This window comes from Macrosteles quadrilineatus, unplaced genomic scaffold, assembly GCF_028750875.1.
Source record: "Macrosteles quadrilineatus isolate MER2022 unplaced genomic scaffold, UCM_ALF_1.0 Scaffold_8__2_contigs__length_117827958, whole genome shotgun sequence".
NCBI lineage: Eukaryota > Metazoa > Arthropoda > Insecta > Hemiptera > Cicadellidae > Macrosteles > Macrosteles quadrilineatus.
In genome coordinates, this window is record NW_026542601.1 from 72,433,576 (window position 1) to 72,460,407 (window position 26,832).

General features: G+C 35.6%; 1 protein-coding gene across 3 annotated transcripts; it reads left to right on the forward strand.

Moving 5' to 3' along the window:
* Positions 1 to 1,056: 1,056 nt before the first annotated feature.
* LOC129001724 (tyrosine--tRNA ligase, mitochondrial-like) lies at positions 1,057 to 26,832 on the forward strand. Of its 3 annotated transcripts, none has more exons than XM_054429129.1 (10): positions 1,057 to 1,468; positions 4,714 to 4,861; positions 8,173 to 8,354; positions 8,995 to 9,211; positions 19,149 to 19,227; positions 19,580 to 19,788; positions 20,561 to 20,627; positions 21,646 to 21,834; positions 22,478 to 22,603; positions 26,739 to 26,832. In XM_054429129.1, the coding sequence occupies exons 1-10, from the start codon at positions 1,338 to 1,340 to the stop codon at positions 26,774 to 26,776; spliced, it is 1,386 nt and encodes a 461-aa protein (XP_054285104.1). In that variant the 5' UTR covers positions 1,057 to 1,337; the 3' UTR covers positions 26,777 to 26,832. The 3 variants fall into 3 exon arrangements, with proteins under 3 accessions (XP_054285104.1, XP_054285105.1, XP_054285106.1); XM_054429130.1 differs by having other exon boundaries at positions 4,717 to 4,861; XM_054429131.1 differs by having other exon boundaries at positions 1,057 to 1,222.

The following is a 26,832-nucleotide window of genomic DNA, read 5'->3' on the forward strand; positions in this document are numbered from 1 at the left end:
TTTATTATTAACAAAAATATCAGAACAAATCATAGCTCATTGTCAACATTTATGTATGTAAATAACAAAATTAAAGTGTCAACACCATTCTCCTGAGTAATATCAAATAAACTAAGAAAAAGACGGATAACCACAAAAAGTGAACATTGGTGCCTCATGAATTTTAATCAAGGCCATCACATTTGTGACATTTAGAAGAAAAAATAAAAAAAAAAACATAACCAATGTTATCGTCTGCTTCTGCAAGGTTTAGGCATTGTTTTAGTCAGTGTTGCCAGGTGTACGATAATTATCGTATTTGTACGATTATTTTGCTCCTTCCCCATAAAAAATAATTTTGAAAAATTGTACGATAATTTTGACGTTGTGTACGATTTTTTGTCATAATGTACGATTATTTTTTGGGGGCTGGAAAATTAACTATTTCATATTGATTATTATACATTTAAACACGTTTCCCACTTTTAATATATGGAAAAACAGTAACATCACTTCGTTGCTGTTCGATCTGGCAACCTTGCAAAGCCATCAGCTGTGTTAGAGAGGGCCCATTGGCTACCAACTTAAGTGTTTATAGGAGAATTTTGAGAGAAGTTGGCCGCCATTTGTACTAGGGGTAGATTACGTTGTACCTTCAATTAATTATTGAACTCAGTCAGTACATTGGCAGTAGGGGAATGAAATAATGCAATGAGCTGGTTGATTTTTCCAGTTGAGAACGGAACGAAAATACCATCATTTTACAGCGTTTCAATTTTTTTCTAGCAGAGATGCAGATTCCGTGTGACGTGTGTGTGTGATAAGTGTGCTGCCTCCGGTAGAATTTATATTTTTCATTTTTCTAGCTCAGTGGTAGACATAGTAGAGCAAAAACGGTGGGTGGCAGAGACAAATAGAGTAAAATTTCGGCCATTCCATCATCGACTTGCTTGTTTTACATTATAATAATATTATTATAAAAGAAAATTGTGTGTACGATAATTTTGCCCCAAAAACGATAATTTTGGCCTGCTTGTACGATAATTTTCGCCGGCAAATCTGGCAACACTGGTTTTAGTTTAGTAATGTTTACTGATTAATAATTTCCGATCATGAAATAATGTTTACAGTTACAGTTATTCGCTTTTGAAATCGCATTTTACATTACAGCTACTATTAGTTGCCTTCTTTACCTAATGGATAAACGTATCTAATTTTACTATCAATATTTAAAACAACTAGGGTACCAGGTTTGTGTGGTTGGTGTGTACCCGTTATAACCTCAAATAAATTATTATCAAAACATTAGGGGTAGGCCTTATGAGTTTTATATTATTTTACTCTTATTTATAATAAAAATGTTAGTTCGTTCGGTCATTAAGTGTTTCTGTAAATGTCATCCAAGCTTTGTAAGGTGTTACACTAATAGAAACATATTGTTCCTTCGTGAAAGAGGAATGTTTGAAGATATTTTTCCAGATAATGGAGCGTAAGTATCAATGTAGTGAGTTATACTTTATTAACCTCTATTTAAAATATACTCCAATGGATTAAATTACCTTGTAAATTTATTGATAAATAATACAACAATTAGATGCTCAAGATGTGCGTAGTAAATTTCTGTAAAGGTATAAGTACCTGAATACCCCCTCTTCATCGTTGACCAGCCTGGGCCGGATAGATAGTGTCAAAATCCTTACAAAACTACTATTTACAAATAAATAAACATATATTTAATATATACTGACTGCGCATTGGTGGTGGATGCTTATTCTAGCGACAGTGTTGTCGAGTTTTAAAAAAATCCATCAATTGAATAAAATGGCTTTGCTAGGAGAAGTTCTTTTAAGTTCTTGGTAAAAACCTTATCTTCCATGTCCACTAAACGTTTCGGCAGGGCATTGAACATCTTAACAGCAACCTGCGGGAAACTATCCCTCGTCATTGCTAGCCTACATCTAGTTGTGTTGAGTTTGTGTGCTCCCCTTATGTTGTGATCATGCTGTTCCCCTCTGTTTTCATGAAGATGCAAGTTGGATTTTATATGAAGAAGGCAACTGAATTATATATTGGTTGTATACTGTCAATATGTTAAGTTGTTTGAAGATGGGTTTACATGGCTGCGATCTTTTACTTCCAGTTACAATTCTTATTGCTTGTTTTTGTAGCTTCAGTATACGGATACACCCTGATGAGTGGCCCCAGAGTAAGATTCCATAATTTATATGACTATGGAATAGTGAGAAGTATATTGTCATGAGGTACTTCTGTGTGATTTGATGTTTGAGTTTTCTAAGAAGAAAAATTACACGCCTAAGCCTAAGGCACACAGCATCAACGCGGGAGTCCCATTGTAACTTGGGATCCAAGACAAACCCTAGTAGTTTTACTGGCTCGTCTTGAGATGGAGAGGTTTTGCTGAGCGTTAGTAGAAGGTTCTGGGTTTTGGCTTCATTTAGCTTAAGGCCATTGTGCCCAAACCAGCTACTTGCATTATTGAACAGTTCATCTGATTTCGCTGTCGCTTCAAGAAGGTGTTGTCCCCTGCCACAGAGAGTTGTGTCATCGGCGTATAGGAGGGTTTCATCATCCTTACCGAGGTCATTCATTAGGATCAAGAACAATGAAGGCCCCAATATCGATCCCTGCGAGACACCATGGTCCATCTTAGCTGGAGCAGAGAGAGCCCCCTGTATAGCCACCATCTGGCTCCTCTCACAAAGATAGGAGTCTAGTGTTTTGAGCACAGTCCCACCTAACCCATATCGAGCCAGCTTCGGAAGAAGAATACTGTGGGAGACAACGTCAAACGCCTTTGACAGATCACATAGGACAATGGACATGGAATGCTTGTCCTCAAAAGCATTTTGTATTCCTTTCACTAGGGAGATGAGAGCAGTAGCGGTTGATTTTCCTTTACGGAAGCCATGTTGTGAATTTGAGAAAAGATGGTTAGTCTCAAAATAGTCTACAATTTGGTTTTGCATTATTTTTTCAAGTATTTTTGCCAAACAGGGAATGATGGATATTGGTCTATAGCTTGATGCAGCGTTTACATCTCCTTTCTTGTAGATAGGAACAGTTCTTGAAATTTTAAGGCAGTCAGGAAAAATACCCGTTGACAGACAGCCATTTATAGCCTTACAGAGGGGTTGAGCAACAGCTTCTATAATATGCTTCAAGATGTGAGGTGTAAGACCATATATATCTGGACTGTAAGAGTTTGAAAAGCTCTTAGTAATTCTAATAATTTTTTGCTGAAGTTGTGGGTCTCCATTTCACAAGATTATGTTGTGCCACAGGCACCGCTAGAGCAGCAACAGAACTGTCAGATTGCATGTCATTAACAATGTCATCTACAGTGCTTACAAAGTAGGAATTAAATTCATCAGAGTTTATTTGACTACTAATGGTTGCTCTTGACTTTCTTGATTCATTTATGACACACCAAGCTGCTTTACACTTGTTATTGGAGCGCTCAATTTTATGTACAGTATGCAGCTTTTTAGCAGCATCTACTTCAGCCTGATAATTACGCTTTGCCTTCAAGTATAATGCATATAACCTATCTCTTCGCTCTACGGACGCTTCAGCCTTATACTTATCAATTAATTAAGTTAGCCTAGTATCAATTTATTCATTTATTGTAGTTGATATTTTTACCCGTGTTTTACATTCTTAGGCAGGGTGCACACTGGAGAAATCCGTTTCAGGAAACCGATTTCATGAAACGAGAAACTTTAGTTGCTCGCAACAGATGGATTAGTTTAACACAGGGCAGTGCACACTGCGTTGCATGAAACTGTAATTTCATTTGTTTCTTGCAACTGGTTTACATGAAATCCAAAAAACAGATTTCGTATAGGCTTCAGTTTCACGTTTCTATTGGCTTTATTGACTTCTCAGTGTATTGTTATTTTCCCTCAGCACTCAGAGCTAACCTCCGGTTGGTGTCCTTCTTTGTTATTAGTGGACTAAGTAATTCCACCAAACATTCAAAAAAGAGGCTTTGGCATTATAAAAATAAAATAAAATTACAAGATCACTGCATAATTAATTAGCTACAATGTACGTACTGTGTTGACCACCCCTAACCAACGGGTGGACGGTGGACCCAATACTTCCTTCTTTTCGTTTTCTTTAGCCACTCACCACCAATATAGTACCATAATCATCATCCGAATTCATATCACGAAACTGATGGAATACCGTTTCTTCTGTGTGCATTTGTTAAAGAAATGGGTTACTTGAAACCAATTTGACGAAACCAGTTTCCTGAAACGGGTTTCTCCAGTGTGCATCCTGCCTTACATAGATCCTCTTCAGTATAATCCATATAGATCCTCTTCAGTACAATCGTAGAGATGGGTGAATTGTCAAGTTCAATGATGAGGGTAGTAGTGTTTGTAAGTGTGTGTGTGTGAAAGTGTAGGCCTATTGTTCATCATAAATTTGGGTAGCCATGTTCTTCGAAAAATTCTTTAAGTTGTAGCAAGGTCTTAATGTTAAGTATTCTTTTAGCGAATTATTAAATTTGTTGTTATTTCATAAGTTATAGGCCTAAATTACAAAACCCAGACATTCAAAAAGTTTAAGTTAATTCAGACTAAAAATAACTTATCTATACTTAATAATCAGTTTTATTTTACTAAGTTAGCACTACAGTATAGTCTATCAAAAGTCATACTTTGCCAGAAGTTAGTTCAGAATTAATTGTATTGTAATTTGTTCCAGAAGTTCAATGACGGATATATTAAATGCTAAGCCCCAGTGTGTTTATGCTGGCTTTGATCCAACAGCCAAGAGTCTCCATGTTGGAAACCTACTTGTTCTCCTTAACCTTCTCCATTGGCAAAGAGGCGGACATCAAGTTATTGCTTTGGTAAAGATGTAGTCTCGTTAGTTGACGATAAAGCCTAATTTGAATTAACCCAGTCATTAGTCTACACATCAGTGATACCATACTATATTTCAATAGTATGATATTAAGTTTATATAAACTTAACTATTATGATATTATAATTACGAGCTGTTGGCCTGTCCTACGTACGGGAATCGAGCAGTCCATTAAAACTTTATATAGTTATATCAATAAGTCTACTCCTAATTAATGCTTAGTTTAAGCAGTTCAAAATTAATTGTAAAGTAAAAGCTGACAAGATTAATTAAAACTTAATTTCTAAAAAACTGAAACCCTAAACTAAAATTGTGGCTTCGACATTCCCTAGTTCTCAAAATTATCTTTCTTTCAACAAAGAAATTATGAAAATCCGTCAAGTGCTTGATTCAGAATCGTGAAATAAAAAAACCGTGTTTAATATATATGATTAGTAGGATATTATATAATCCTATTTTATACAGGGAGCGGCAGAAATATCTGACGGTTTTCAAGCGTGTACAGTCCTGCAGCCGAGTGGAGGGGGGTGGTAGGGAGCGGCTCATTCTCAAGGCCAAGTGACCCCATTTCAGTCGCCATGGAGCAGTGGACCGGTATACATCGCGCGTTTGTCGTTGAGGCGTATTTTAAAAGTGGTGATTCTGTTGTTGATACGCAACGTAAGTTTCGTAGGCATTTTAATGTGGCTCGTGGGGAACACCTATACCATCCCGAAACACCATCAAATTTTGGGTGGACCTTTAGATCCACAGGATCAACTATTCGACCAATACCTAAAATTCTGTTTGTTTACATAGCCATCTAGGTGAAAATGGGCCTCAACACTCATTACAAGAATTTTTTCGTCATCCATCAAATCAATCATTTGTTCTGAAAATGTTTGACGATTAGCGTGGTCGTGAGGCTGAAGTTTTTGGACGATTGCTATTTTATATGGGTGAAAGTGAAGGTCTGAGTGCAAAATTCGTTGAATAGAGCGATCAGACATGCCAAGAGCAGCAGCTTGTCTACGCGCCTGGCGATACGGGCTCGTTAGCACAGCTTGTCGCACTCGCTCCACGTTCTCCGGCGTCCTCACTGACCATGGACGGCCTGTAGGCCTACGTTTTGCTGTGGATCTAAAGGTATCCACCCACAATTTTATTGTGTTTCGGGATGGGATAGGTTCCCCACGAGCCACATTAAAATGCCTACGAAACTTACGTTGTATATCAACAACAGAATCGCCACTTTTAAAATACGCCTCAACGACAAACGCGCGATGAATACCGGTCCACTGCTCCATGGCGACTGAAATGGGGTCACTTGGCCTTGAGAATGAGCCGCTCCCCACCACCCCCCTCCACTCGGCTGCCGGACTGTACTCGCTTGAAAACCGTCAGATATTTCTGCCGCTCCCTTTATATAATATTTAACTTAAGCCAATAGGTTCTAATACTATGAAATTGCTCCAAAATGTGCATAATCCAAAAGTTAATTTAATCTTTTAATTAGGTAGTTAAATAATTGGTCCGATAACACCACAACAAGAAAAGAAGCAAGACCATGCCTTATTTTATATTATATATCTTTAGATCTTTTTTCCTTAAAATCGGAAATAATTCTAATAGGGAATAAATCTGACATTTTGTAGGATGTAGTGAAAATCCTGCATATCCTGCATATAGAAATCCACTTACTCTGTAGGTTTGCGGTGTCAGGGATATTTAGGCCTACCAATTTACTATTCATATTTAAGGTTCAACGAGCTGGTGGCCCGTCCTACGTACGGGAATCGAGTAGTCCATTAAAACTTTATATAGTGTGTCTATTACTAATTCAATCATAGTTTGAGCAGTTCAAAAATTTATTTTAAAGAAAAATCTGCCAAGATGAATCAAAACATTTGATCATTGTTATTTTCCCAACCTTTCCTCAAAAAGTAAAATAATTTGCATAAGCTTTCTTTTGAAGATTCGTGAGCTTCGATTCGTATACAGAAATGGTTATAGAATCTCGCTTATTTCCTATAATCAATGACAAAATCAGAGAGTAAATAAACTAACCTCATAGTTCTATAGAATATTTTTTTATTCAACCAGCTGTTAGTTATAACAAGTTATATTGCACTAAAACAAACTAAATATTTTAAAGACTACTCAATAAAATAAATGAGAACTTCTAGTATTTTCCTATGTATATTTATAATTAATCTCTCATCCTCTTACCGAATAAATGAACGTATAAATGATTATAGCATTGCATATAGTATAAATAAGTCAATTCTACGTATGACATTTCATTTTCATCCAAAATGCTAAATTTGTGTTAAAAACGCTGAATGTTTACAGCTGTTACATTAAGCAAATGGTATTATACCAAAAGCTAGAGTAGAACATTGAGATATAGATTATAACTGGAGTCACTACTCTCTGGTTAAACGTTAGAGAAAAACGTGCCACTGTTTTGGCTGGTTTGTGGTGTTTCTTGTTGTTAGGTTGGCCGTGTGATCGGTTGGTGGGATGCTGTCAAATAATTCCAATTCATTTGAACCTAACCATACTATTTATTTGGGGTTATGTTATCCGTTATTTCATGGACTTGTATCAAAAACTTATTTAAGTTATTGCACGTTAAAACCTCTGTATTTAAAGTTATTTTGAAACATTATAAATTGTTTTTGTTTGATAGTAAATAAATACTAACTTATTTACCTCTTTTCAAGCTATTGTGTGAAAAGAGGCTAGTCAAGTTTCCTGCTTTGGAGATATTGGTTTAGGCCAATAGCCCTATGGCATTTGATTAAATAACGACCATCGGTTTATGATCTTGTTAAAATGGGTTGCTCTTGCTCGTAAAATAAATAAATAAACTTATATTGCAATCATAATGTTGAGTTTGCAGATTTTTGTTTACTATCATCAACAAAACAGGATGACGCCATCTTGATTTTGCCTCTAATTTGACAAGTCCCACCAACCCGATCACCCGGCCAACCTAACGAAACGAAACTCTGAAACAAAACCAGCAAAAACAGTGGTACGTTTTTAAAACACAGAGTGGTTACTCCAGTTATTATTATAGCTCAGTGGAGTAGAAGTTAGAGTTAGCGTCGTCTGCTAAACTTTTTAAAAATTAAAACTTAATTTCTAAAAAACTGAAACCTAAACTAAAATTATGGCTTCGACATTCCCTAGTTTTCAAAATTATCTTTCTTTCAACACAAAAATCATGAAAATCCGTCCAGTGGTTGATTCAGAATCGTGAAATAAAAAAACCCTGTCACGTTTTAATATATATATGATGTTGTGTCCCAGGTAGGTGGAGCCACAGGACGAATTGGTGACCCGAGTGGTCGAAGTAAAGAGAGAGAAGAACAATCTAGTAATGTGATCCAAGATAACCTTGAAGCTATTACTAGAAATATCCAAAGAGTATTTAAGAATCATGAGGACATCTTCTGGAAGAAAAAAGAAGAAGAACCACTGTTGCCTGTTAAGTGAGTAGCAAAGATTATTTGTTCTAGATGGCTATGATATTTAAAAATTGAAAATGTTAGATAGGTTTAAGACCTAAAGGGGAAGGCTAGATGAAGACAACTAAAAAGAGGGAGAGTATAATAGTATGACTAAGATATAACTATTGTTATGCTCTTTGAAAAGAGAGTTGTAGCCTACCATCTGCATTTATAAAATATATTTAATCTAGTAGGTCTTCAAATGTTACTTGGAAGATCATTTATAGAAATTAAAAACATAAGAGGTCTATCGTAAGAGGGTAGGGACCCCTGAGGCACTCCTCAATCCACTATAACCTCGGTAGACATCTTACCGTTAACAGAGACAATCTGTCTTCCATTACTGAGGTAAGATTTTAGAAACTGAAGAGCGGTATCCTTCGAAAGTGGATGAATGAACAATGAGGTGAAGTGGAATGTGGAAAAGAAAAGAGTGAGATGGCAGATGGTGCTTTGATGGGTAGGAAAAAAGCTAGTATCTTAGTCGACGCCTAAAGCCAGACTTAAGTGGAAGGGATATGTGTGTATTTATTTTAAAATATGTATCACAAATTGTTTTTAATGCTAATATTCACAATTATTTAATCAATAGAGTCAATGACCTTTAAGTTTTATTTTCCAGAGTTGTCAATAATGAGACGTGGTACAAGGACCTCAATTCATTAGACTTTATCTGCGGAATAGGCCGTCACTTTAGAATGGGAATAATGCTTAACAGAACTGCCGTCGCGACTAGACTTAAGTCAGATGTCGGCCTGAGCTACACAGAGTTCTCCTATCAGATATTCCAGGCATATGATTGGTACCAGCTCTTCAACAAATATGATTGTAGATTTCAGGTTAGTTGTAACATCTTGATTTAATAATAAATGAACAATGATCATTTCCAGATGTATTTAATTGGTACTATAATAACTTATATTGGAGATATTGGCAATTAATAATGAAATGTATAATTAAACTAGCAAAGTACCGTCCTTCGTACGGGGTTGGAATATAAGTATAAAATGCTTATTGCAGTTATACTCAAGCTTTGCGTTAGCAATAAGGAAGGACACAGTTTGATAAAATTTGCTTTTTTAAATTTACAGTATTTTATAGTATTACACATCTACCATAGCCATAATGTTCTACCACTTAACCCTCCCAGTGTTACTTGACGAAAATTCGACAAGCAGCACACTTTGTGTAGTGTTACTTGTCGATTTTTCGACACGCAGACATCGTTTACGGCGAAGGCTCTATGACTGACTGAATCGTATTGAACTGGATCGAGTTAGGTATCGTTCTTTCCGTAATATTCTAAGCTTTCTCCAGAGGTCTGTCTCTAAGCGCTATTCATTTTAGTTCCGAAAATATTGTAGCAGACAGCTGACGTGCGTGTATTTGTAAACAGCTAGGTTCCCCCGGACCGATGACTGATGTGTTTTATTACGTTTATCATTGTTTTAGTGTTAAAAATCAAAAATAGTGATATACGTGGTGCATTATAAGAAGATTTAAGTGGTTTTGAAGTGCTGGTTGATGATCCTGAAGAAGTAGGTAGTGATATTGATGTAAATTATCAGCCAGATTCCTAGCTATGGTAAGGCTATGCATTCTTAGCTAAACGCTATGTACTGAAATCAGTTTTTTGCCCATAACTTATTTATTTGTAAATATACTTCCTTATATTATTATATATTTGTAATCCTCATAAAATTTAGAACAAAGTGGCTATTTCCAAATATTTATAGGCCTATAATTTATACAATTTCATTGAGCGCGAACTTTTTTTTTTTTTTGAAAATTTTCAAAATTATATTTTTTTTACCTAAAAATTTTTTTTTTGAAAAAATTTTCCTTATGTTTTATATATAATATTGAAGCCCATGATTTTCCAAACAAAATGGTATATAGAACATTAGAATTAACATTGTTTTAAGCTTCTCAGATCCGTTTTAATAAAACCTTGCAAATGCGCCAAAAATAGGTGGACATTAAGGCCTAAACTATGGACACTTGGAGGGTTAACCTAAACAATAGAGTAAATAAATTATCAACAATTCGCAAAATATCACAGATTATTCATGAAATGAAAAACATAAACATAACTGTAAACAATCCTACTTTGACAGTTCTCATTGCGAATCACAGTTTTTTGTTGCTGCTTAGTTCAAATTAGCTGTTTTCATAAATGCAAAAAAATATAGTGCTGCACCCTGTTGGTAAATCTTATGACTTTTTAATGCTTTTCCATATCATAGAACCAACTTTTTTAGTTGAAACAGCTGACTAAATTCTTTAATTCCCTTTAAATATGAATACTCATAAGGTTAACATGGGGAATTACAGAGCCACTGGGGCGGAGCCCGAAAGGATTTTTGAGATAAGAATATGCCTATATGTTAATCGGGAATGTAAGCTATCATCATGCAAAATTTCAGCCCAATCCGTCCAGTGGTTTATGCGTGATTGAACTTTAAACACACAAACAAACAAACACACAAACTTTCACATTTATAATATTAGTAAGATTTACAAGCTCAACATGGCCAATATATAATAATTGAGCGAAGCTCACTTTCCCTCACTTTGTAACTTCTTTGTAAGAGCATCAGAATGTAATGGCTCTGACCAATTGATATGAAATTTGGCCAACAGCGGCAACAGCTAAAGAATACTGAGCACAATGTTTAGGTAAAAAATATTTGACGTCGTAATATTGGTCGTGTGATATGGATCGCAGGTCGAGGTTCGTTAAATGATAAGCATGTTAACGTTGGCATGGGTTTATTCAAAGTGACCGAGCACTCAATCTAGGTCTAACGGTACAGTTCAAACTCAGTACAGTCCAAGTACAACAACAAGAGTACAGTCTGGTCGAATGATATAAAACTAACATGATATATATAAAAGAACATATTATGACATCTCCCTCTTTTAAAAAGAAAAAATTACATTTTTTTTTTACAAATAAAATATTCAATCTTTTTTTTCAAAATTAAAAATTACTTTTACATACCAACAGTTTATTATTATTTTTTTTTTTATTTGATTTTCATAACAAATTAAACTAAGCCTAACACATCTGAACAGCAATATAATCATCAAAGTGAATTTACAATAGTCATAAAATTACCAAATATAAATTTACAATACAAAATCACAATATAAATTTACGATACAATTAATTATCAAAATATGAATTTTATAAGGCATAGTTACTAGCCTAAATGAAATCAATAGAGCGCAAATTTCAAAGTATTAAAACTAAACAAGGTTACTGGAAACAACAATTAATCATTAAAAATATACAGAGTTTGAAAGTTACCATAAGAATTATAGACACGTTAGGCTAAGTACAATAAAAGAAACATAAACATGGATATTACAATAAAAAATTAAAACACTTCAAGTTAGGCCTACCTATACAATAAATCATTTGGGGCCTACAAATTCATTTTGTCGACAGGTTTTATCATACGGCCAGAACGGGTCGTGTAGTGATTGTGGTCAGCGGGAAAGTGTACATGTCTAGGACTGTTAGGCCTTTCAGGAGAGGTTACTTCTTTGGCAGGAGACAAAGTTGGTCTCAAAGGAGATTGGCTATGCCGTAGGCTATGGGAAGGAGACTTGATTGGGGATCTGGTCTTTACAGGCGATTTCGGGTTAACACCAGGTACATCATTACTACTGACAAAATAAGGCTTACATGATACATTGAATGGACGGAGATCCCGTCTGTTTCTAACATAAGTCTTGTCTGAACGTTCACTTTGTACAATATAAGACCTAGGCTCATCTCTCTTTCCAACAATTTGACCTTTTACCCATTTGTTTTTGTATTTCATCAAGGCATGTTCATTTACCTGCAAAGGCCTTAAGGGCTTACCTCTATCATAATACCTTTTTTGAGAGTCCTGTCTTAAAATTAAGTTTTTTCTAACATTTTTCTGTACTCTAGGCCTAAGCATTTTTTCTTGACATGGCAAAATACCATTAAGTTTCCTACTGAAAAGAATTTCAGCTGGAGAAGGCAGATTACAACTGATTGGTGTATTTCTTAATTCTAAGAGAGCCAAATACAAATCAGTTTTTTCAAGGACAGACTTTTTTATCAAATTTTTAACACTTTGAACAGCTCTTTCTACCATCCCATTTGATTGCGAATATTGAGGACTTGTGCGTACATGTTTGAATTCCCAACACTTTGAGAAATTTTCAAACTCACTACTGTTAAAACTAGTATCAAAACCAGAAATCACAACTCTAGGAATACCATGTCTGCTAAATACAGATTTCAAACTATTTACAACATAAACACTGGTCATATTTTGCAAGATCACAACTTCAACATATTTAGGAAGATAATCGACAACTAGTAAAAACTTTTTATCTTCAAAAAAGAAAATATCAATGCCTACCTTGTCCCAAGGTAGCTTTGGTACCTTGTGTGGCATCAGAGGTTCCTTTACATTGCTGTTTGCATTCAAAATACATGTTTCACACTTTGATATAACATCTGAGATTTGGGAGTTCATTTGCGGCCAATACATTACATTTTTTGCCCTTAGCTGAGTTTTGGTTACCCCTAGATGTGGATAATGTAACCTTTTGAGCATTTCATTTCTGATTCCCCTCGGAATCACTATGCACGGTCCCTTAAACAACAAACCATTACAATAGGTTAAGTCATCTTTAACAGACCAATATTGTCGCACAGATTCTGGAAGCTTACTTTTGTGGTTAGGCCACACATTACCTTTAACAAACTTAAGCAATGTAACAAGTTCACTATCATTAGCAGTATACTATTTTAACTTAGACATGTTAATAGGATCAACATTCAGGTTTTGAGTTACATAATTAACATGAGCTTCTATGTCATCAGTGTCCAAGTTGAGTTCACTAGTATTGGAGCCATCAAAAGAACGGGACAAAGTATCCGCTATGAAAAGTTCTTTGCCACGTTTATACACTAAATTAATGTCATACTGCTGCAATTTTATTAACATCCGCTGTAGCCTAGGGGGACACGAATCAAGATTCTTCTTGAAAATTGCTACCAGTGGTTTATGGTCCGTTTCCACAGTGATGGTTGATCCAAATATGTACTGATGAAAACGTTCGCAGCCAAACACCACGGCTAAGAGTTCCTTTTCAATTTGGGAGTAACGTCTCTGCGTTTCATTTAACGCTTTGCTGGCATAGGCTACAGGCAGATTGTCTTGTAGCAGTGCACTACCTAAACCATTTTGAGAGCTATCTACAGTCAGTACAATAGGTTTGTTTACATCAAAGAACTGTAAAACAGGTCTGTTTGTTAACAATGATTTAAGTTTTTCAAAAGCGTTTTGTTGTTCATGTTGCCAACTAAAAATACAATCTTTTTTTAAAATAGAACGTAGAGGTGTTGTGTGCTCGGATAGGTTAGGTATGTACCTATTTACATATGTTACAAGACCTAAAAATCGTTCCAAAGACTTGCGGTCTGTTGGAGGTTCCATACAGGTTATTGCTCTGATTTTACTTTCATCAATGTCAATGCCATTTTGTGTAAATTTATGCCCAAGATACTTAATTTCTGTTGTGCCTATTTTACATTTTTCTTTATTTAGCTTAATATTTTCCACTCTCATTTTGTCTAACACTAACTTTAGTCTCGCATCGTGTTCCGCTTTTGTACGACCCCACAAAATAATATCATCAACGTAAACCTCGACCCCTTCAAATTCATCAAAGATTTGTCTCATTTTTTGCTGGAACACTTCACTAGCAGAGCATATACCGTATGGCAACCTCAGAAATTTGTAGCGACCAAAGGGGGTATTGAATGTGCATAGATCCGAAGACTTGGCGGTTAACTTCACATGCCAAAACCCATTTTTACTGTCAAGGGTACTAAAAAACTTAGCTCCAGCCATTTTGGCGGAAATTTCTTCAAAAGACGGAATTTGGAAATGAGGCCGCATTATTGCAGCGTTAAGATCTTTCGGATCTAGGCACAGTCGCATATCTCCATTGTTCTTAGCAACTATGACTAACGATTGAACCCATTCTGTAGGCTTAACTACTTTCTCAATTATTTCATGTTTGACCAAATTGTCTAGTTTCTTTTTTAATTTAGGTTTTAATGCAAGTGGAACTTTTCTACATGCATGAATAACTGGAAGAGCACCTTCCTTTAGCTGAATTTCATGTTCACCTTTTATACATCCCACACCAGACATCAAGTCTGGGTATTCATCAAGAATACAATGAGAAGACTCAGGACCTTCATTTGAGCCTTTATTACCTTTTACATTGTCAACCCTTTTTATGAGGTTCAGTTTGACACAATCGGACAACCCCAAAATGCAAGGTGATTTACTATTTACAACAAAAAACTCTACACTATGTACTTCATCTTTGTGTTTAACATCAAGGGAGCATTTACCTACAGTGTCTAAGCCTTGACCTGTGTAAGAGGTTAGCCTAGCTTTGGTTGGCTGAAGTTGTACATTTAGGTTAAGATCATCAAAAACTTTCTTACTTAATATGGAAATATCAGCACCTGAATCAAGCTTAAAACTAACATTTTTATCATTGATCAACAAATCTGAATGCCACTGGCACTTACCATATTTATTTTTGTTAGAGACAACATGTATCTCCCCTACAAACAAATTATCATCATCTTCACTGGAATCATTAATAACATTACACATATTTACATTCTTATTTTTGCATTTAGTAGCAAAATGATTCAAAACACCACACTTAGCACATTTTTTACCAAATGCAGGGCATTTACCATATGCATGATTGTAACCACAGCGGGAACACACAAACTGAAACTTCTGCTTGTTGATGAAGCCCTTTTTTAGATGAGTCTGCGTCGTCTGCGAGTGCAGCCGTTCTGCTGAAGTCGGTCTGCTACGATTGCGTATGAAGCTGTTTGATCGGGACGTCACATGTTGCCCTTTCTTGCAATCCTTGCTTGCAATTTTGTGCACGTCTATACTTGCCGATCTAGTGTCTGAGCAAATATCTCCTAATTGTTTGCTAGCAGTTTCTGAAGCCCTACATATTTCCAAAGCTTTATTTAAATCTAGGTCTTTAGTTTGCAAAAGTCGGTCTTTCAATGTTCTATTTCTAATACCCAAAATGAGTTTGTCTTTGATTAAACTGTCTGTTAACTGACCAAATTCACATGAGCTAGACAAATCCCTAAGATCAGTTACAAAAGAGTCTATATTTTCATCAAGGTTTTGCTCACGCAAAAAGAAAATATGACGTTCATAAGTTACATTTTTAGTGGGTATAAAATAATTATCAAACTTAGATATTACAGTCTCTAACTTGTGCTTGTCTTCTCCTGTTGAATACTGAAAATTGTTGTAGATTTTCAGAGCACGATCACCAATGACTGACAGTAAAAGAGCGATTTGATAATCACTAGTCTCTTTTTCACTTTTGCTAGCAACCATGTAGATTTTAAATTTTTGTTTGAAAAACGACCAATTTTCTGACATATTACCTGACCATGTCAATTCTGATGGTGGGCGTATTGAAGGTGTAGTCGAACTTTGCACGACGATGGACATTTTTTCCTCCTCTTCTGCTTTCGGCATGATTATAAAGCTTCAACGTCTTGTCTCAATAATTAAAAATAACTGTATTAAATTCAAACATACTTTTAAGACTCACATAATTAAATTTTACCGACTGCGCCATGTGATATGGATCGCAGGTCGAGGTTCGTTAAATGATAAGCATGTTAACGTTGGCATGGGTTTATTCAAAGTGACCGAGCACTCAATCTAGGTCTAACGGTACAGTTCAAACTCAGTACAGTCCAAGTACAACAACAAGAGTACAGTCTGGTCGAATGATATAAAACTAACATGGGATATATAAAAGAACATATTATGACAGGTCGTCGCACCAATAATGTAAATATTGTAAGAGAGTGGCGTTGTGAACAAGAAGAACCAGATGAAGCAGTGGCGGAAGAAGCTGATAATGATAGGCAGTTAGCTAATCAATTCCAACATGAATTAGATGCACTAAAATTTTACACTTGCACTAACTGTCATCGCCAACAACTAACAGCTTCAAACCAATCACCGTTTTGTTCGCGTTGTCGTTCAAATGCAACTAAATTCACGACGTTAAATAATATGGATGTGTCAAGTGTTCCGAACGAATTAACTGACCTGACGATTGTAGAACAAATGTTGATTGCACGAGTACATCTTGCTATGCCCATTTACAAAGTACAAGCAAATGGCCAGGCTTTTATCAATTCTTATTCTTATTCTTAACTAAATAAATAAACTATTAGATAAATTTGTCATTCTTTAGAACTTAAATAATATCGGGCAAACAAACGGTGAATATGTTGAAAGGGAACATATTGTAGGTTGTTAGCTGCTTTAGCCATTGACAATCTTTAAATAATGCTTCGCTCATTTATGCGTCTAAAGTGTAACGGCAGTTCACCCTAGTTTTATTTTATTCAATAGCGCTTTCAACAAAAAGAATAAGAACAACACTGTAATATCAAAAAATTCAAAAGATTATTTTTCTAATATTAATTTTTACATATTTTTCCAATGTCCTTTACATCTGTTTTACTTTTAACTTTGAATTATTTTATTATTAAGTAAATATTTACTTTTTGTACCAGTGTACTAGTGCCTGAAGATGGAAACCTAGTTTCTGAAAGCGCTAGTGAATAAAATAAAATTATTATATATTGGCCTTGTTGAACTTGTAAATTTAATTGGTACTGTTTGACTTTGAGCAACTTTAGGCATTCCAACTGTAAGTGAGCATTCCATCAAATTATGTTAGCTTTTAGGGAGAACTGAACCAGAGACAGCTTTTCCAGTTTAAAAATGATCAATATTTCGACAGATATGATGGAGTATTATGTGTTTAATGTTCCACTCTTTAGACAAGCATTTTCATTTAACTATTAACTAGCTGTTAGCATTTCCTATGGACGGAGATGTAGTAGTCAGTTGAAACTGTATTTTATAGCAGTTGTGAATTAAATACACAGGATTACAGATTAAAGCTAGTGTGTGCCTAGCTTAAGTTAGATTTTTCAAGATCTGTAAACAAAAACAACCTTCACAAAAGCAAATTCTGGTAGTTAGAATTTTTTAAATCACCTTGTTAACAATTAATTGTCTTGTGGCCATCTATGTTTTCATCTAATTATAAACAATATGCATTTTAAGTCCAATAACTTTATAATTAAACAGCATCTTTCTCTTTGTGAAAAGCCTTGAAGTGAGATTGAGGGCTGATTTCCTCTCTAGTTATTAGTTGCTAAGGTTACATACCTTCCATTGCATACTATTTCCATATATATCCATTTGCTATATCCATTTGCATACTTACCGTACGTACTTTATCTTACCTCTGTAGTCACCGAAACCTCAAGAGGTTTCTGGCCTCGCCGACAACAACAACACGCCTCCACTTTCTTCTATCACCTAAACTCTTCTAATGTACACCAATCTGAAAATTTCTTGATTTTTATCAATGTCATTCTTGGTATTCCAAGTGGTCTTCTATCTTGTTGTTCTCCTCGGAATACACTGTTAACAGTTTTAGTATCTTCTCTCCCGCCACGCAAGGCCAACCCATCTTAGCCTTTTGGATATTGCCACTTTAATACATAAGCGTTTATATGTATTTCTCTTAGCATATTGTTCCTTCCTCTTCTCCAGCTTTGTTATCTTGTATTGGTCCATATATTTTTCTCAGCACTCTATTCTCAAACACAACAAAAGATTTGATTCAGATTCCTTGGTCAGTGCCCAAGTTTCTAAACCATACACTACTACTGGAATAGTTATGGTAGCATATAAATTGATTTGAGTTTCTACTGACAGCCATTTGGACTTCCTACAGTTTTCTAGAGATCAAATGATATTGTACCACCATTTTCATTACATGCCGACAGACAGGACCGACAGTCGACCATAAAGGAAAACAACTACTAACACGTAAACCACTTATAACTTAAACAAATAAACAATAGTTTACTAAATAAATATTTTCCTAACATAAGTTTAAATTTTCATGGCACAAACTTATATTCACACAGATTGTATCAACGAAATAACCTGGTTATTCACAATTTTAGAGATTTATTTACGAACTACACATTTCATGAAAACAAAAGTTCTTTGCCATAGGAAAAAAACTCAATTTAGTGTGATGATAAAAATATGTAATAACGATGATCAATATTTTTGTAAAAAAATTGTAACATTAACATTCCAGTCATTTAACAGCAGATGTTAGATAAACCAAATTATATTGCACTAAAAATAACAACTTAAAAATGATGTTCCTCTTCCTCCCTTCCCTTCCTCTCAAAATTATCTTTCAACAGAAGAATAATGGAAATCTGTCAAGTGGTTGATTTCCCAATCTGCGAATAAAAAAGTCCTCCTACGTTTTAACGTAGGTCTATAAGAAAGATTACGAATCATTCTTTAGTACTAACCAGTAGGTTATTGGTTTGGATGGTGTTATGCTGTGCATAGAGCAGAGTTTTTACAATCCAAAGATGGCTAGTTTCTTGTTTAAAACATTTAAATTGTTTTCAACAGGTTTATAAAAAAAATAACCACTTTTTTAGGTTGTGTTCACAAATAAGTTTAAAATGAAATGTTTAAAACTTTTACTGTAAACTCTGATGTACCTGCCAAAAGTATCCACACAGTAAATCGGTTTTGGATTTTATATTGTTTTTTTTTATACATAAACTCACAGATTCCCATTTTTCAGATTGGAGGCAGCGATCAGATGGGAAACATCCATTCAGGTCATGATTACATTGGCAAGTTTTCAAAGAAGGACGTTTTTGGTAAGGCAATATTATTACATTGTTACATCATATTGTTACATCAATATTGATTTTATTTTCTAACCAAGTTCTTAGTATCTTATCTAACAACTTAACATTTTCCACAATGAGAAATAACAAGTACACAAACAACGTAAAGACATTAATTTGGTATTTCAGTGCTAGTGTCTCAAAGTATTGCTTGTAGTAGTTACTGTCCTAGTGTCAAACTGTCGTTAGAAAGCATCATTTGTTAGCCCAATGACAAATTTCTTCTGGGTTCTCAATCAATTCAGCCACCTACAGAATGGCAAGCTTATAATAAATTGACTGCCCAGTCATCCAATTGTAATGTTAAACTTGAAATTTTCAGGTTTAACCCTTCCTCTCATAACGACAGAAAAAGGTGAAAAGTTTGGAAAGTCAGCTGGAAACGCTATATGGCTGGACCCTGAACTGACGTCACCATTTGAGCTGTATCAGTTCTTCATTCGAACAGCTGACGCAGATGTGGAGAAACTTTTGAAACTGTTTACGTTTAGAAGTGTACCCAGCATTCAAGATCTGTGTAAAAAACATATGGCAAGTTTACTCCAATTTTAAAGTTAGGCCTACAGTATCAAAAGTGTTGTCACAATTTGACTCTTTTTTGCATAAGTAAAAGCTTAGTTTTATTATTATTCTTGGGAAATTTTGTATTGTTATTGCTTGTTTTTAATCCTAACATTGCTGGTTTGATCCTGAGAAGAATTGGTTGGATCCACCATTTGGACTTTTTTGGGCTAAATAAGACTAGGGGCTCTATATAAACTGGAATTACTGGTTAAATAGGTAGTAAAATTATAAGGTTTGGATTGTTCTCTAACAAAATCACAAAACAATTGCACAGGTGTTATCATTTTAAAATTTAAACGTAAACAAATTTTAAAACATTTTTTAGTACCTTCATTTTTTTTATTTATTGGTCATAGCCTCCTCTAATACAAGGCTGCGGCGAGACAAACCTGGCAACACTGCTGTCCCGGCAAACCCAAACAGCTGATGTACAGCTGTTGATAATGGAGCATATAGACATTGCTTAGGTTTACACATTTTGTTATTACCGTGGCAATAAGCATTCCGGTGCAACTTTGCCACACACCAACAGCTTTGTATTAGAGGATGATTGATTGATAAAAAGGGATGGACTCTAGGTCCAGACACGTCAGTCATAGCTAATGTAAATGTGCCACAGGATCCATGGTATTGGCATGGCATTTCATATGAATGAACAATAAACACATGGGGGGGGGGAAGTTTTAAAAATCCTCCAAATGTCTAGGGATTCAACTTTAAATGGTTTGAATGTTTCCAGAACAAACCAGAACTAAGACAAGCCCAGAAAATTCTTGCAGAAGATGTTACTCTGCTTGTACATGGAGGTTTGTACAACTTTATTCCCACCATTCTCATGAAGATACTCGTATTTAGTTTACAGTTTTTTCACATTGGTTGTGTTATGTATCTTACACAGGGTGAGGCAGTGAAAGCAGAACGATATTGAAAAATCACAAATAATTTGTTCATAGAAAAAGGATAGTTGTTCTAACATAAATCTTAAGTACATGAGTGAAAATTAATGTTTTACTTTATAAAAATGTTTACAGTGTCAGTAAGGTGGCGTTTTTTGTTTTGCAAACATTGTTAAAATCTGAAATGAAATCCGGCCATGATGTTACGTAGCATCTGCAAAACGTCTGAAATTGTTTTGTAGCACTTTGTCATGCTAGCAGTGGCGTCAAAGCTATTCACCCAAAGGAGGGTAGCTTTTCTTAATGGAACGGGAAGCTGTGGCGGTAAACTGAACTTACGATGGAAAGCGCGCTGAGCACAAACCAGACTATCTCTCTGTACACTCTTCTGACGCTCCATACTACTGAAATTTCCACTTTTAGACGCTCAAGGTTTCCCCCGTGCTCTCATAACCCAACCCCCGTCATCTGGAGGCAGAATTGTGACATTTCACTGCCTCACCTTGTACCATGAACAATATAACTTGATACCTATAATACTAGGTTGATAATACTAGGTAATAATGCTTGCTAGTAATCAGTTTTTTTCCAGATTTTCCAGATCTTATAATGGTTGTTTGTTTATAGTAATTGTGCTTTGGGTGATATTTCAGGAAATTTTTGCACCCAATTCATTATAGTCCTCCTAATTCACTGCTTAAATTTTGGAAAACTAAAGGTAAAAATAATAGAAAAATTAAACTAAACTTCCTAATTTTCCTTGTCACTTTTTCTTAGCAGCTCAGTCTTGTGGGTGTGCTATCAAATCTCCTACTCTCTTTATGCAAAACAGTAACTACCTCTAAAACTTAATATTGACTTTAATTGAGCTGCCTACGTATGAGCAGTAGCCCTATCAGATAAAGAAACGTTTCAATTATGTTTACAGAGGCAGGTCTAGAGAGCGCCAAGACGACAACAGCTGCATTGTACGACTCCAGTATAGAACAGCTGGGTAAGCTGACTGCGCAAGATATGGTGAAGCTGTTCAAAGGAGCGAGAGTCCTAGACTTGATACTACGAGCAGACCTCACCATACAAGATCTGGCCATGGAGGCAAAGTGTTTTGGGACTACAGGTTTGTGGCTGGGATACAGAATGTTAAGGTTGTTTGTATTGAAATTTGGAAAACTTGTTTAAGCTTTACAACATATTTTTAGGAAACTCTGTGAAATTTAACTTTTTAAGTAAACTAATTTTTGCATACTCATATGAAAAATAGTTGGTATATTTTACATAACTTGACCAAATTTAATATAAATGGAATCATTTTTACTCAAGTTATCACACTTACTAGCTTTTTGGCCTACAACCGTGTTTAGATGATGCTGAGGAACACCACAATTATCTACTAGATGATGTATACTGGTAATTAATCTAGGACTGTGTAAATCAAGGTGGACAAAGCTCTGCCAACGTCACAGGGACTAAATACTATATAAAATTACTTATTTCGTTAAATTACTTTATTAGGGATAACTATGGCATTGCCACCATATGACTATACGAGTCCCATCATATATCATGAAAATATTTTATTTTTAAAGGATTCTAACTCTTTCTCATAATGTGACTTATCAGTTATGCCAATATTGAGCATGGTTTTAGCCGTTAAGCCACCAAGACAGTCATCACCCTGATCTTTGCTACACCAGAATACCTTCTTCCCCTTCTTTAGAGCTTAAAATTATACTTTTTTGATGAAGTTGGCTGTTGTGTAGGTATCGCTCAGACCATCATCTCAGCAGGTGGGTTCTACATCAACCAAAAACGTGTGACAAACCCGAGTGAGATGGTGAGCAAGTCTGTGCACATTCTGCCCAACAACATCTCTCTCCTTAGAGTTGGTGAGTGGAACACTTGACACTTGCTGTCGGTGAGTCTGTCAGACATTGGGTGGTTATCTGTACTTTAATGACAAAGAGATCGTCAGTTGACCATGATCAAGACTACGATGACTAAGACTAATGACTAAGATCAGCTGTTTCATTAGTCATGATATTTTATTTAGATCCCAATGATCAGAAACAGCTGGGTTCAGTTTTGAACCATCAAAAAGCTACTGACTTTTCTTAGGATAGAACCGGTGACCTTTTGATTGTTAGACAAGCACTATAATAACCACTCGGCTACGGTACCCAGTTGTTATCTAACATTCACTCACATACACATTCATGCAACCATACTGTTCTTCATTTAGATGTACAGTAGAACCTCGCTAATCTGACCTAGGATGGTCCGACTCCTCGCTTGGTCCGACCGTGCCGCTGACATAATAGGCTTCCGCTAACATAACCTTACCCTTATTGTCCAAGACAAATACCCAGAAAGTTTTATAAAATGTGTTTCTTTATTCTAATGTGTTGAAATTTGTTGTATATTTAACTATTTCTGCCCATCTATATCTATAAAAGAGGAAGTATGATTGTATGTACCCTATGGACTCCGAAACCGCTCACAGATTGTAATGAAACTTTCAGGCATTATTAAGCATTATTCAAGGATGGTTTGTGTGGAGTTTGGTGCAGATCCGTCAAAAGGGCTCCGCCCCAGAGGGTTTTAAGGGGTCCAATGTCATACTTTTAGAACTACAATGTTTACAAATAAATATAAGTACCTGGGGACCGAGCTTTGCTCGGAGAAAATCATTAGTTTACTCTGAAAGCAGTTTAGTATTGCAGATACATTAATACATTCCCGAACTCCACACTAATTGCCTTTACTACTTCCTTCACCACTCCCTACGTCGTGGACCTGTTTGCCTTCCTTCCCTATACTATTTTAGAATTGCAGATACATAATTGCCACAGACAGTTCCCACACTCTGCACTGCTAGCCTTACTACTTCCTTCACCATTTCATACTTCATGGACCTGATTCCTTCCCTTCTCATAGCATTTTAGGATGGAAGATACATTAATCTAACTGCCACACACGGTTTCCACACTCTGCAGATACCTTAATCTAATTGTTATGAACAGTTCCCACACTCCGGACTACTCGCCTTTACTACTTCCTACGTCGTGGACCTGTTTTCATCTCTTTCCATAGCATTTTAGTATTTTAGATACCGTACATTATTATAATTACCACAAACATTCCCCACACTCCGCACTGCTAGCCGTTTCCTTCTTCTATTAGCATTTCAGTATTGCAGATATATTAATCTAACTGCTTAACCTTTACTACTTCCTTGACCACTCTTCCTACGTCTCGGACCTGTTTCCCTCCCTTCCCACGGCATTTTAAGATCACAGATACCATGATCTAATCGTCATAAACAGTTCCCACACTCCGCACTGCTTGCCTTTACTACTTCCTTCACCACTTCCTACATCGCGGACTTGTTTCCCTCCCTTCCCATAGCATTTTAGGATTGCAGATACCTTAATCTAATCGTCATAAACAGTTCCCACACTCCGGGCTGCTTGCCTTTACTACTTCCTTCACCACTTCGTTCGTCGCAGACCTGTTTCCCTCCCTTCACATAGCACTTTAGGATTGCAGATACCTTAATCTAATCGTTATAAACAGTTCCCACACTCTGGACTGCTCATAAACTGCATAATCTCTCACCTTAAGATGCCTTTACTTCTGTCACCACTTCCTATGTCGCGGACCTGTTTCCCTCCCTTCCCATAGCATTTTAGGATTACAGATACCTTAGTCTAATCGTCATAAACAGTTCCCACACTCCAGACTGCTCGCCTTTACTATTTCCTTCACCACTTACTATGTCACGGGCCTGTTTCCCTCCCTTCCCATAGCATTTTAGGATTGCAGATACCTTAATCTAATCGTCATAAACAGTTCCCACACTCCGGACTGCTGGCCTTTACTACTTCCTTCACCACTTCCTACGTCGCGGACCTGTTTCCCTCCCTTCCCATAGCATTTTAGGATTGCAGATACCTTAATCTAATTGTCATAAACAGTTCCCACACTCCGGACTACTCGTCTTTACTACTTCCCTCACCACTTCCTACGTCGCGGACCTGTTTCCCTCCCTTCCCATAGCATTTTAGGATTTGTAGATACCTTAATCTAATCGTCATAAACAGATCCCACACTCCACACTGCTAGACTTTACTACTATGTATCGATTAATCTTAAATATAATCTTTGCTCAATAGTAACAACTGATGTTTTCCCTTTTGTACTGTATTTTGTAATTTGCTAATATACTGTGGATAGACAACTTACAAGTCTTTGGTTACTTTTTCCTTGTTATTTAATTCTGCTAAGATGGTTACTTAGCAACCCCTAAGACTAATGTTCAAAAAATGTGAGTTTCATTTTTCTACGTAATTAGATTTTTGTTGGCAGTTTTAACTGCAGTAAATGCGTTTTAGGCCAGAAATAAACTATTTACAACATTTGAAGAAAATCGTCTAAGCCGTTTTCAAGATCTTTGTGCAAGCAAGCAAGCAAGCATACATACAAGCAAACATTGTTCATATTAGAGTATAGGATTTAAAAACAGACGTGCACTCAACAACGTTAAAATTCTCCACTATTAGAATAGAATAGAATAGAAATAGAATAGAAACAACTTTTATTTGAAGCGGTTTTCAGTACAAAAATACACTGCTTTTCAAAACAACTCAGTCAGGTAAATAAGTATCTCAGGTTATTAAATATCTAAACATTATAAGTAAAACCTTTATCAAAGTATTATAAACAATAAAAGGGATTGCAATGCCTTAATATTTTTATCTTTTGTTCTATACCCACACAATCTAACATAAATTATTAAGTGAATAATAATCGTGTGTGCTATCTTAGGTATTCAAATGCCTCTCAATTTGTCATAAACCCACCACATTACTGTCATTAAAAGAAGGAACTCCAATAATACTAATGCGAAAGTTAAATACACCCAAGCTGTGCAACGGGACCAGACCGACGGTTTAAAAAAATGACACCGAACTTGATCTAAGCAACAATCATCAGTGGTAAGTTTAAAGGAGGAATAGTCTTAATCCTAAGAATACCGATGATTTCATCCGAATATTCTATTTTTTTTTTTGGTATATACATTTTCATTAATTATCTTAAAGAACAAATTACCATTTAAAAGAATAGTTGTTCCTAACTGCTAGTTATTTATACATATGCAGTAGGCTCCCACAATATTGTTTTTGAAATTATAGTTTTTGTTCATCTGTCAAAAATAAAATGGAAGCAAAACAAAGAAATGCCGAACAAAGCTTCAAGGTCAAGCTATCCCTTCAATGAATGGACAGATAATGAGAAACTCAAGAAAGAATAGAAGAACAAAGAGAAAGAATAAGCAATGTTTTTATGTCATTGTTATTTAATGTTTTTATTTATAATATTCGTCTGTCCTGAAACAGCGTAGCAGTAGCCTATGACTAGCAGTAGTTTACTAGATTTTCTATTGTTCTGTGCTTTATTTTGCTGTACAATGTTTGGCAATTTGTTTGTTTGAGTAAAAATTTGAGAAAGCTGTGATTTTAAACGTTACAGTTTTTATTACTGAACCAAGATCAATGACTTAACAGAATTATCATGAATGTGCAATAGCCTACTAATTGTATTTTGATGATGTAATAATATTTGCGTATTTTGCAATTTATCACATTGAAGTCCATTTATGCAATATAAGGCATCGTTTATGAGTTAGAAATTACTGTTTTATGTCATGTTGGATTAACCGTGGATTTCAGTTATCCGTGGTCTGTTAAAAATACAGTTTTACTATGTGTTTATTTCAATAAAAGTGTTCCTCTAATAATCCAACCTTTTTGCTGTTCCAACGATGCTCCCGGTCCCGTAGGTGACGGATTAGCAAGGTTCTACTGTAATACGCACGCACCGTTCTGCCAAGAGAGAGCCATCCAGTGTGTTTTGTACTGTTCATGTAGACAATTATACATAGATTAATTTGGTCTATAGTTATCATGAAGTTCTTTTATTTTCAACCACTACAGTATTTATTAATTTCAACACATTTTTCAGGTAAGAAAAGTTACTTCATCATCAGGTGGGCGACATAGAATAATCTCTTAGTATTTAGTATATAATTTGTATAAAATAAAGTATTCCACCATCA

Bases quoted from the DNA above. Each gene is read 5' to 3' on its own strand.
- LOC129001724 (XM_054429129.1), top strand. From the start codon at position 1,338: ATGTTAGTTCGTTCGGTCATTAAGTGTTTCTGTAAATGTCATCCAAGC. The intron at 1,469-4,713 runs GTAAGTATCAAT...AATTTGTTCCAG, and splicing joins ATTTTTCCAGATAATGGAGC to AAGTTCAATGACGGATATAT. The intron at 19,789-20,560 runs GCAAGTTTACTC...GAATGTTTCCAG, and splicing joins ATCTGTGTAAAAAACATATG to AACAAACCAGAACTAAGACA.